The sequence below is a fragment of the Haemaphysalis longicornis genome, unplaced genomic scaffold, assembly GCF_048455015.1.
Source record: "Haemaphysalis longicornis isolate Haplotype H1 unplaced genomic scaffold, Haemaphysalis longicornis Haplotype H1 scaffold_1, whole genome shotgun sequence".
In the NCBI taxonomy this organism is placed as follows: domain Eukaryota; kingdom Metazoa; phylum Arthropoda; class Arachnida; order Ixodida; family Ixodidae; genus Haemaphysalis; species Haemaphysalis longicornis.
Genome location: NW_027526203.1, coordinates 437,583,276 through 437,596,286, shown reverse-complemented (window position 1 = coordinate 437,596,286; position 13,011 = coordinate 437,583,276). Strand labels below are relative to the sequence as shown.

General features: G+C 48.2%; 2 protein-coding genes across 4 annotated transcripts in view; both read left to right on the top strand.

Moving 5' to 3' along the window:
- Nucleotides 1-13,011, top strand: part of LOC144155800 (oxysterol-binding protein-related protein 6-like) — a 149,013-nt gene that overhangs the window by 12,777 nt on the left and 123,225 nt on the right. The window lies entirely within an intron of this gene.
- Nucleotides 9,693-12,920, top strand: LOC144155798 (uncharacterized). Its single transcript, XM_077687465.1, has 3 exons — nucleotides 9,693-10,048; nucleotides 11,322-11,376; nucleotides 11,557-12,920. The coding sequence occupies exons 1-3, from the start codon at nucleotides 9,800-9,802 to the stop codon at nucleotides 12,768-12,770; spliced, it is 1,518 nt and encodes a 505-aa protein (XP_077543591.1). The 5' UTR covers nucleotides 9,693-9,799; the 3' UTR covers nucleotides 12,771-12,920.

Genomic DNA, 13,011 nt, shown 5'->3' with positions numbered 1-13,011 from the left:
TCGTCATTTGTGATGCCATCTCCTGGGCGTGACACATAAAGTTCTGACTGTCGCAGGTGATCCAGACTAACTAGAAATGATCGTAGCCACGAATGCGGCAGCACCGCGATAGAAAATACAGTGTCATTTCATCTCGTGAAAATAATTAAATGCAAACGTGTCGAATGTCTTCAACATGGTTTAGTTAAACGATTCGGCTGCACCTGTCACGGAATATCGTACGAAAGCAACGTAGGTTCCTTCTTGTAAAGCGTTGGTTAATACCCCACGACGGATGGGTCCTATAGTGCGTGCATGTGTGTGTGTGTGTGTGAGAGAGAGAGAGAGAGAGAGAGAGAGAGAGAGAGAGAGAGAGAGGGGAGGGAGGGAGGGAGGGAGGGAGGGAGGGAGGGAGGGAGGGAGAGGGGGAGAGGGGGAGAGGGGGGGGGAGACTTTTTTAGGCTTCAGAGAACGCAACCAGAACTTAAAGGGCGGGCAGCAGATTTCTCGCGGTCGGCGCCTCTAGCGTCTGCGCTTTTCCAAAAGCGTCTCCAATTACCCAGTGCGGGCATGCCCAACTCTGTGGTTACGTATCTGTTTCCTGCAATCCCAGCAGCGACTCTCGAGTATGCGCCGAAGAGCCGGACCTTAGGCTTAACGTTTTGCTCTGGGATCTTGCGACTACAATGGGTACCCGCAGCTGTAAGCCTGTTGAGTAGAATGGGTACTTTTTTTTCTAATAGTGCCGGTTTACGACGTTAGACCTCGAACCATGACGTTAGGCTTAACGTCCCACGCTTAGGTAAACATCAGGTAACCTTTAAGATATGCCAAGGTAACCTTTCAGGTTACCTTGAAATCAGGTAACCTTTCAGGTAACCTTTCAGATAACCTTCAGATATCAGGTAACCTTTCTGATATGCCAAGCAACGTCATACTCATTGCACATCGAGCGGGTACCGACTCACGACGTTACACCTCAAAGTGTTAACGTCCTATGTTTGGGTTAAGGGTCAGGTAACGTTCAAGTTGAACCTTTTCTGGAGGTCCTGTAGGCTGTGCTGCCTTGCCTCACCCATTTCGCATTGTCAGAAGCCTGCTATAGCTCGTTCATTTGGGTCCTTTGGGCCCACCTATCCCGATCATGTTCACAGCATTGATCAGCTTGGGCCAGGCGCAGGGTGACCACTTCGGTGTTGGTGGACTCTCACTCGGCGTGCCGCCGCTAGCGTTGCTGCTCCGTCATTTTCGCTCGGCGCTCGGCCTCTCGATCACCAGATGTACCCGGTGCATCCATAGCCTCCAGGGCACGCGAGCAATCGTCTTCCGCCGACCTTGGTCAGTTCGTTCTTTCAGCGTTCGAACCAGTATTCTCTGCACGTTCCGTGGCTAACCCCACAGTGTTCACCTCTCACGCTGTGTGTTTAGGACAACGTTAGGTACATATAGCTAGCCCTTGCGCTGTTATGATCAGTTGACTGTTTCGTTGATTGCTTGGTGCAAGCCGCACTAGCGTTTGTTGTAACTTTCGCTACAGCAGCGAACATTCGGGTTTGTAAAGCGTTGTCCCATACCCCACTGTTGCAACTGTGTGAGTATCGCCTTGCTAGTTTAACAGCAGCAACTGTCGGGTATGTACGAAGGAATAAGTTCGCGCAAAAGACGAGAACGAAGATAGAGAGGACAAGACGAGCGCTCGTCTTATTCATAACTAAGTTTCCTTTTACGGCCTCTTTCCAGAAATAATTTAGTATTTTGCGGTCCCCACGTATTTCAACAACCTATTTAGCCCTGGCCAATCCCCCCTTGTGGGTACGTGCCAAAATCTTTTAGGACATCATCATCGTCGTCTTCGTCGTCGTGTTCTCTATCTTCGCCCCTCTTTTTTTTTTCTTTTTTTTGCGCAAACTTATTCCTTCGTACGTCATGAACCAACTAGCCAGCTATCAAGTCCTACTAAGTCGGGTATGCGTCGGAGCACCGGAGCCTGCAGCCCCGCGGTACGCTTGGAAATTTTACTACGTCAAGCGGTACCGCAGCTGCAGGTGCGCTGTGCACGATGAGTACACTTTCAAATAAGCACCGGTTTGTTAACTGTGGTGTTTTGGCGTGTATTATTGTCGCTAAATGTTTTCAATAAAAAAAAGATGTGGGGCAAAACTTAAAATCTTAAAAGCATACTTCTGGAGATGCACAATGCACCTCTTCATTCGTGCTTCTGTCGCGGTGGACAGGAAATGACCATTACCTGCGCGTAGATCCTCGCGTTCACTCCAAGGACACCGCTACAGACCAAGGTATTGCAGCGTTCTCAATAAGCTCCCCTAGTTCACATTCTTTGCTTCCTACTCATGGCGGATACGCGGTGCACCGTGGTCGCACCGTATGTCTCTCGAACGCTATCGCTTTTGGACGTGTTTGCTTGCGAAGCCCGCTTGGGACTATGCATTCTTTGGGTGGGCAACTTTTATGGTGTCTGCTATAGAGCTCACAGCTACCTTTATCACTATTGCGTCGTTTTTTTATTTGGCACAAACAATGGGCTTTATGTTAAGCTAGCAAAAATTTGCCGTCATTTCTTTACTTATTTATCCGCAGGGGATCCCTAGGATCCCTACCAAGGAGGGTTAGGGAAAGGAGAGCCGCTAATACCTGGGCTTAGTTGAACTCCTTTTCTGGCATTATCCTCATATTAGCGGGCATGTCGATAGCCCTAAGCACGAATACATTGTTCGGAATAAATATCGTTCATGTATACGATCTGTTGCGTAGCACCAATTAAAATGAAGCTTAGCATCAGTACAATTCAAACGGCCCGTAGGGAAGGCTCGCTTCCCTGAAATTTCCGTCATGCTGTCTAGAAGCAAAAGGAATCAAGTAAGATATCTTGCAAAACTTTTATGAGCTTTGGCTGCTTGATTGTTTTTTTTTGTTCCATGCATATGTCTGTCTGTCTGTCTGGCTGTCTGTCTCTCTCTCTCTCTCTCTCTCTCTCTCTCTCTCTCTCTCTCTCTCTCTCTCTCTCTCTCTCCTCTCTCTCTCTCTCTCTCTCTCTCTCTCTCTTCTCTCTCTCTCTCTCTCTCTCTCTCTCTCTCTCTCTCTCTCTCTCTCTCTCTCTATTTGCCACGCTCATTATTTTGGTCTATCCACAGGAGGAATGAAAGCCAATAGTCTGACGATGAAGCCAAACGTTGCACTTATCCTTCAACAAGGCGACGAGCACAGGGCAGGCTACTTCCTTCACTCCAAAAGTACATAAAAGCGCGCGACGAAAATTTTTTCCCGTTAATTTATGCATGAGCGACGACCCGTGTAATATACAGCCCTGCCGCGAAGGACGAGCGTAAAACTGGTACGTGCCTCGTGTGCTAATTTTTTTTTTCAATTAAAATCATTTCTCATTGAGCCCAATATGGCGTTTCGCGGGTGATTACGAGAAAGTTCCTCCAACATAAATTTTCCGCTTAACTAATGTTCTTTCGACTAAGGTTTTCCACGGTCCGTGGTAAATGATAGAATTTAAGAATGTTGGCAAAGCCGCATGCCGACCTCTCTGAAGCCAGTAACTGTGAAGATGGAGAGAAAAGCCACACAAAATGAGATTATAGAGAAGGAAAGGCGGCATAATTTCTGCGTAGCTGTAAAGGCAACTAAATAAGACTAAAAGAACCCAGAAAAATATAAACGTTGTTGAAGTGGTGATGCGAAAAAATCAAGCGCACCATAATAAAATATTACCCCATACAAGTCAACATGACGTACGCGTTACGGCACAAACTATACATTAGGAGCAACGCGGCGTAAAAATAACACTGCTTCATTCGCATGCCGATATTCAGCTTGTTAGGATTTCTGCAAAATAAATGCCCCACTTAGTTGTTATGTGCGAGCAAGCGGCTTGCAAAAGCAGAGGCAACCCGCCAATTATTCGGCAAAAAGGGAGCCCTTCTAGTGCTCTCGTCTGTAAACGCGTATAGTGACAAATTAGACAGGGCTCGCTTTGCCATGCCAGCCTCGTTAACACTATGTGTATTTACGATAATTTTTACCGGTATTTCTTTGATCGTACGCTCTCACCCTTTTCTTGCCTGCCGCAAAGGTGTTCTTATTTTTATTCTTCTTATTTTTCATTTTATGAGGCAAAACTGCCGACTCGCAGATTTGCAGGCTCGTGTGAACACCAACGGCCGACCTTCGCACTCCTTCCGTCCGGAATAAGAGATGAAGCAGCCCTGCCTAATCTCATACGCGTGGCGTTTCCGGGATGCCTTCATTATACGGGGCACACGAACAGAATGTATCTCTTCCCCAAAAGAGCACCCACTTCAATCGTTAGAACAAAGGCTCACATCTGCCGCGACCCATGTCGCGCGCCATTTTTTTAAATCTTAGCGCCAGTAGGGCCCAAACATAATCAGTTGGTTATCTTCACTCCTCAAAAATCATCATACGCCTCGCGCGCCCTGAAAGCCACCTAAGCCTTTGCATAAAGACTGTTCATTGACGTATCAAGTCAGTTGCCTTTTTCTCCTAACTACGCCTTACGATAATTGGCAATTTTTGTCAATCAAGTTCAGCCGCGCACCATACAGCGCGCTTCATGTTGTTTTCTAATATTCTTAATCTGATATGCACCAGCTATCCGGATCCTCAACGCTGCTTCAGCTTCCATTTGGAACATGCGCGTATACGTGCATGCTCCCAAATGTGCATTTGTTTGCTCGGGTGGTTTTAAATTGCGAGCGGTCTTTCGTAAACGCAACTCGCCCTTTCTATCACAGTGTATCTTTTAAGGAGGAAATTAAACCAGGGACACGATGGTATGGTGTCTTTGTTCCTCGGGCCCGATATGAAGCACAAGTTAACTCGTAAAACTTGACCCGCCACTGCGGATCGACGTCTAAGGCGTCCAAAAACACGGGTTCGATTCCTTGTCACGGCGACTGTGCATTTACAAAGGCGGCAAAGTATAAAAACACCCGCGTGGCGCGAGATTTGCGCGCACGGTAGGGAACCCCAGGTAGCGTAAATTATGTCTCATCCCGCAACTACGGCGCCCCTCAAGGCACAACTGGGAATGAAGAGTGAAAAATAACTCTCCCTAGCACGATTTCGGCAAGTAAAACACCAATTCGATCTCTCGCGAGACACTAAGTAGTTGTATTAGACCATACTGAGAAATATTGAACTTACCATGACCTTCTTTATTTATTAGACAAATATGCATTGATGATAACGGTTGACTTAAAAAAAGTGACGCTTATAATTATAGGCTATGATCGCGGAGGAATGTGCTGGGTTGGAATATTAAAATAAAGTGACAGTTACGGTAATAAATTTTTATTTAATATTCTGTTCGAAGACTGCGATGTTAGAAGGGGATGAAATAATGACAAAGCAAGGGAAAGTTCATTTGTGAAACAGCGGTCTTGTCTGAAAATACAGATTTACTGAAAACTTTCTTGAAAGAAAAATCAACTTGCCGCCCTTTTTCTTCCCTGAACAAAAATTAACAAGCTTTTCACTCTGATAGAACGACCTTGTTGTCGTTTTCGTGACCTTAAAGAAACCCAATCCAGAACATTTTATTACTGCCATGAGGGTTGTTTCCGGGTGCAAAACTAGAGCGAGTGAGCGAGTGAGTGGGTGGGATCGAACAAGGGTACCTATAGACTTGCAAGATGTGCCGAAATTCGATCCAGTCACAAAAGTTTCGGTTCTCTAAAAACTGGAGGACTAGACGCAAAATGTCTCACCTACAGGATTGCAGTGTTCGCTTGGGAATAGGACGTCCTGCAGGAAAGAGGCATGCGGGGCGGACTTCTGTCGAAGTTTTTTTAACAAAGCTGACCGCTCCATCGAATGTTCTCGGCAGTTAACAAAAAAATGTCTGACGCCACTCGGTACGGTACACCATACTTTGAGTGCAGGGGCGATAAGGTAAGTTTCAGCTTGCCTAACCGATGTTTGTGCTTAATTAATGTAATACGAAATAATGTAATACTACGTAATAATGTACGCTTCCTTTTTGCGTTTAAATTTTGTTCTCATGAAGATCTCGCATTGTGTATGTCGCTGCACGGGCCTTATCGTTATGATTGCTTAAACCGAGGCGAAGGCCTCTTGCTACTCTTGTCGAACTATGTGTGAATGATCATGTATGTTGTTGACCTTTCACTACTGCACCCTTTCATGCCAAAGCCTTTATTGGGCTAGCAGTATGTGCAAAAATAAAATAAAATAAATAAATACATCAGCCCGGTTTGTTTAGTAACATAAGGTTGGTCGACCACCGTTAAGAGCAAAACATTTTCGGGCGAAGGACGTGACACACGATGACAAGCACTATCTTATAGTTTTCCAACTTCCATCTGCAAATTTTTCGCGCTAACGGTGGCCGACCATGGAGTACGAACTAGCTCGAACTCATGCGGGTTGATAACGCGGACGCAAATGGAACCCAAAACATCAGGTAATGGTCCGTTTTAAAATGCTTCGTTCGTCTGGTACCACTTTCAACAAGCGAGTGCATGAAAGCTCTTCTCGAGCCAACTTTTCCGCGGCTTGGTTTCGTAGTACTTGTAAGGGTGGAGGGAGCCACTGGAAGTTAACACTATACGGCCGTTTTCTTTGAGCTGCTGTGCGAGACGTATGGAGCAATGGCATGTTCTGTCTATGGGAACTTCATTCTTTAACGCCACGTCAATCGCAACCCATTCCGTCGTTGTGGATGACTTCATATATGGTCGATACGAGCAGCCCTGGAAGCATTCATGGCGGGGATCACAAAAACGCGGCGCTGGTCTTTAGTCGTCTGTCGGCAGAGCCGTTCGTAATTGTGTGAACAAGGTCTCCATACATATGATCCAAGTGCTTAAGTACTCGCGCCCTCGCTTCGGTTACCGGGGCAAATTGCTCAGAGCAAATGCCGGGGGTGACTAGTGCGCAATGCAAACTTCGAAAAGATTAATTCCGTTCCGAATGTGGCCGTTTATTCTGCCATCGTGGGTAAACAGTGCTCAGAGTATTTCGGAGCAAGGCTTGACCGGCGTCAGACTCTCCCAAACGGCCAAGTTTCAAGAGTAGCCTCTATGACTCCGTCAAGCGGGAAGGTGGAAACTGCGGCTCACCGAGTACCTTGTATTTTACGTCGCTTGGGAAACTCTGAGGGATATTTTAAATTCCTTTCTGGGAAGCATACTTCCATGCGATAATACTGGTAATAAATACGGTATAAATACGAGTATAAATACGGTATATAAGTACGGTATAAGTACGGTATAAATACGACGTTGAAAGAGAAAATAAGGGTTGTTTATATACACGACTCAGGATGAGCAGGGGTGGTGGTGGTGGTGGTGGTTGTAGTAGTAGTAGTAGTAGTAGTAGTAGTAGTAGTAATGGTAGTGGTAGTAGTAGTAGTAGCAGTAATTTTCCTAGTCCGGCAATCCAAGTGTTGACCGGGCGACCGATGCCCTAGATGCCAGAGTTGCTATACCCTGGTCGCTGGTAATCAGGTTCTCCCACAGCTCAGTGAGAAGGAGGGGTAAAGGAAAGGGTGGGACGTCGGGGTTTTGTAGGCTGGGGGTAGGGGTTATGTGCGCACTCTAATAAAATGTGGGCTAGTGTGCCAGGCTAGGAGCAGAAAGTGCAGGGAGGGAAATTGAGTGGTAAATATGTGGTGTAAGTGAATTGGATGAACGAAGGCATTCGTTTGGATGCGACGGAGAGTTGTTTCTTCTGATTTGTACAGCTTGGAGTGAGGTTGAGGGAAATATTGTCTGTCGAGTCGATATTACCGTGTGATTTCGTGAAACGTTTGCAATAATGTGTACTCCGCTTGTTCTTCTGGGGCCTGGGAGGAGAGTGCGCAGACTTGCTGGCGAGCAAAATTATTGCTCGTCCATGTGGGCGGGTGTCCAGACGAGGGCGACGTTCCTTTGGGGCTGACGTTGCGAGAGGGGGCGGGAAGTTGATTGGGCCAGCTTCTCCGCCAAGAAGCTCCGACAGGCAGCTTGGGATTCGGTTAAGACTACCGAGCTCTTGGTGTGGATGAGTACGAGCGCAATCGCCAGTTCTTCAGCAATCTGCGTGGATGTTGCGGGAATCGAAGCACAGGTTATCAGGGCTGATTTGAGTGGAGCCGATGCATAGGGGTGGCTCCCCAGCGTGTTCCGGCAATCCTTTGAAGCACATTTAAGCGGCGTAAATTGGGCGTGATTCAATGGCCTGTCGCCAGAATAGCCTGCAGTCAGTTGGTGGTGATGCCGAGAAACTTGATACGAGTAGCCTGACGGATTGGCACACCACCCTAAAATTAACTTGAGCCGTGAAACTTTCCGTTCATTTTGTATCTACATCGGTCGTCAAAACTATACCGCCAACCGACGACCAGAATCTTTTTGTGGTCATTGAAGGTCCTAATTTCGGCCGGATCACAAATGTCTCAAAGCCTGTGACCGATGATTCCAAGTTGTTTTTTTCTGACAATTGTCGCATGGCATAAAGAACAGCAAACAACACTGCCATGACGCAATTTTATTTAAAGAGGGGAGGGGCTAGGACAGCGTTTCTTACGGGGACAAGCATGCAGTGCTAAGCACCCCTTCGAAGTCCGACTTCAGTTCCCGCAAGTATTGAGGAGTAACGTTTAGGTTCGGCGCTAGTGAGTGACATGGAAGCCAGGATTTGTCAATAAAAGCAAGTGCCGGGAGGGGGAGTGGGGCGGACAATAAAATATTCGCGATGTTCTAACCTCTGAATGGTAAAGCCACCATTGTGCTTTCTGTAATTATTATGTTTTTTTGTAATTATTGCCTCTGTATTAACTCATCGAGGGTCCCGGTACAGTCGCAGACTTTGGGACCCTTGTCTGTAGGGCTTTTACTTATGTACTTTCCTTACGCACTTAGATAGACCTCTTCTTCTTCTTCTTCTTCTTCTTCTTCTTCTTCTTCTTCTTCTTCTTCTTCAAAAAACAATGCGGACAAAAAAGGTACTCCTATTATAAATGGCGGCAAGTGTACAAAAGCGCACGGTGTATATATATATATGGCCTTTGGACTATGTTCTGCGCCCATCAGTTTTGAAAGCTGATGATCATGACGGCCTTCTCACGCGAACCCCCCCCCCCCCCCCCCCCCCCCCCCCCCGTCCTTTTGGCTCATACCCAACAAAAGTTTTTTAATCAGCGCTCCATGGAAAACATTTTGAGCCGGAAACTGTAACTGCAACTAACCAATTCACGGCAAACAAACAAAGCTCAATGTTGAGCGAAGAAACACAATAAAAACGAAGAAAAAGAACGTGGTGATAATGATGTTTAAAGACGCAGAAACATCACATTCTTCTTTTTCGCTCGTTGTCGTCGAATCTCTTTCTTTCACCTACACAAGCTCTACAACATGTACATGTTCTTGTTTTCTTTGTGAGCATTTCTGCGTCAAAAATGCCTAAACGTCCATTTTCACACGTAAAACAGAGGTCCGCTGACGTATGGGACCAGCACTTCAATGTCTTTGTTTGCTCATCTTTCTAATCCTGGCAACCGTGACCCCGGCGGCCAGCTTGGTCAATTTGAAGCCAGAAGACGACGAAATCGTGACGCCTTGCAATTTACGTTCTCCTTTGTTTCAAAGCCGGCTAAGTCGCCGTTTTGGCTAAAAGTGGTCGTACATCAGAAAATGCGCGCTGCATCATTTGCCGATCCGAGTAAGGTGGCGATGCAAAGTTTGTGCCAGCTGGTGGAAGCAAGGAGGAGGACAAGAAAGTGCCCGTGAGCGTTGCGTGCTGCGTGACAGGCTGCACCCGCCGCTGGTGCATGCAATCGTGCTGGGTGACGAGCGAGGAAGAAGAGCAGTCCAGCGCAGTTCCCGGGACGATGCAGTCAGGTGATCAGAGTGCTGGTGCCCGTCCTAAGAACCGTGCCTTGCTGCCGACCCCAGCTGCGGGGGAGGCGGCTGGGGATGACCGCGAGGCGCCTCGCCATGAGCAAAAGAGCAGCCTGAAGCGAAGCTGGGACAGCGTGGAGTTTCCGGAGCCGTCACAGCCTTCTTCTTCGGGCTTGCAGGTAAGAGTCCCCCCAGACATTGCCTTTGTGAGGAAGCTCGGTGATGAGGAGCCGCGTATTGTCGCGCACAAAGTCTACGCTCCCGCACGGGATGTCCAAGAGCAAGAGCCCGCGTTCAGTTCTTAGCACCCGCGACCCAACGTTGTCGCAGCGCGTGCTAGCAACAGCGCGTCGTGGAACGTGATTCGGCCGGTGGTAGCTGTGGCACCCACGGCGCGTGCCGGTGTCGAATAAGGTCGCGCCGCGGCAGGATGCCTGAACGGCGCTGCAATCGTACCTGTCGATGCGCACTGGACGCCACAAATTTTCAAAATTTTAACGCGCGTCTTTTTTTTTTTTTTTTGTAGTGTCTATTATCACGGCAACCGTAAGAATTACCAGCAGAAATATCTCACGGCAGTCGCCTCTCATTGGCTAAGCACGCTACCCGGAGATTCTATGGGATAAATATTCCCTAAAAAGTCGTGTTTGTAGCTTCCCCTGCAGCGCTGTGGTATAGTACTTGGTTTGAAACCGGAAAAGGGTCAGGTTCGAATCTGACCATGCGATGTGTTTTTTTTTTTTTTTTAGCTTTCGGAATGTTTCGGTCACCGTAATTTTGTTAATGCTTTATTTTACTCTGTTTTTTACTATATCAAGAGATCGACGCACAGAACTTCTAGAAGGGGTTGGATCACTTTTAATATAGGTTGTGTTCTGTGTCGTTGGGCTGGGTTAGATTAGATTTGTTGCAGTTGGGCTTGATTTTGGTAGGTTATGATGCGTTCAGTTCGGTTACGTAACGTTCATTGAGGTTATGTTATGGTAGGTTACGTTGGGACGTATTATTATTCAGCGAATTTTAAGCCAGCCAGCTTTTATGGAAACTGCCGTGAGAATTTCCCGGAGGTAATTCTCGCGGCTGCCGTGAGATAGACGCAGCTTTCTTTTTCTTTCTTTCTTTTTTTTTTTTGTGAGGCTCTGATCATTCTGCCGGCTAACAGAATCAACGCAGTCGACACTGCCTGAAATCGCAAAGCCCTATTGTGCGGTCTGTGGTGCACCCATTTCACATACCCGCACATTTCGATTTTTTTAGGGAGGGGGGCATATGCTTTTCAAGTTTATGAGGCTGTCGCGCGGGCAAGCACGGGAAAATTTCCGTTATGATGAAATCGGAAGCACCTTGTTTTAAAACGCGCATGCTCAAAGTTCCTTATCATTGCCTTTTGAGGACAAGAGCGGTGTTCCATAACGAGCTTGTGGCTTAGTCACTGCATGCGCTCCGTTTCAGGGGAGGAGTGGGCTGCTTGGCCGTATCGCCAACACTTTTGATTGCCAGTTCGGCGGTGAGTCAACAAATCTGTTTGGCTGTTTTATTCGAATATAGAGTGGTGCTCACGTGAAATAAAGCTTCAGATGCGTGCGTGCGTGCGTCGGCAGCACTAAAAGGCCCGTAGAAACGCAACGCAAACGGCCGCTCACTGACTTGAATGCGAACTTTCAGCGCATACCTTCTATACTTGCAGCTGGCGACCCAACAGCTGCAAACGGCCCTGGCGGAGCAGGAGACTGCGTCCCAGAAGAGACGGGAGGTTCTGTTGACGGCTTGCGCCAGTATGATAACGACAACCTCATTGAAGAGCCTTTCTTTGACGGCATCCCAGACGAGTCGAGGGGCTATGTCGATGGTTTGGGCTATGGTGATGGCGTAACCAAACCCCCTGGAGGAGCGTCCTGGAACAACGCCCTAGACAAGCCACGACGTTGTGCTGACGTCTTCAGCCAGTTTGACAGAAACGAAAGCCACACTGAAGAACCTCCTTCGGAATCCATGGAGGTTTGCGCCAGTGCGCTTCTCCAGCTTCGTTATGGAAACAACGATGACTGGAACCCAGCCGGGGGAGACGGGCCACGGGGCGGAGGCGGGCCCCATCATGAAGACGGGCTCAATCAAGCAGCTCGGGCCCAACATGCAGGCAGGCCTCGTCGCCGAGCAATCAGGATCCTTAAGGGGGGTAGGCCTCGTCAACTGGAACCGCCCATTCATGAATACGGGCCCAGTCGTGAAAAGCAGTTTGAGGACGGACACGGGGTCGAGCCCCATTTTAAAGGCGTGCCCCGCCCTGATAATCCGCTTGAGAGTGGAAACCATGATGAGAACAGTCCTCGTATGGACGTCGAACTGTGCCTTGAGGAAGACCCTATTTTTGAAGACGAGGATTGGTATGGCGACGACTTTTGGTACGATGGCGGGTCCGAAGACGAGGCTGATGAGGAGGACAACGGGGATGGGCTACGTGACGAAGAATCAACCTCAGATGACTCGGAGGGCACAATGACTGCTTCTCCTACAAACTTCATCCAGGTTCCATTCAATTCACCAGAGCTAAGCTCCAGTCCTATCATGTGCGACGTTGAGACCATGCACATGACGAGCGAGCCAATTCCTATAGGCGGACCGGAACACCGCGGCAATAGCTACGGCGACGAAGCTTGGGGTTTTGCCGGCAGCAGCGGAGGCTACCGTCGACCGCTGGTGAGCTCATCTGACGAGGACGACGATGGGAGCGACAGCCCTGAGAAACTCGCTTCCCTGCTTTCTCCCCGTGCTGGTCCCTCTGGTGTGGGGACTCCAAGACCGGCGGCCCCCAACAGTCCGTCCTTTGAAGAAAAAAGCGAGCTCCTTGGGGAACTCCTTCGGGCCCTCTTGGATGGAAGGGAGAGCCCAGAGGAGGAATAGCAACCTGCGGTCATGGCCAGAGACTTCTCATGAGACTTGTGGACGGTTGTTTTTGTTTTGAAAGCTGTTCCTCTTGGCTAACTCAATAAAAGTGGGCCCGTCTCCTTGAGACACTGGATGTGTGTTGTCATTCATAACGGCTGTGCAGAATCACTATCTGCAGAGTACATAGTCGGCGTATACGTAAAAAAAGAAGTTGCCGTCAGTGGTGTAGCTCCATCCGTGACATGCGAGTTTGCCT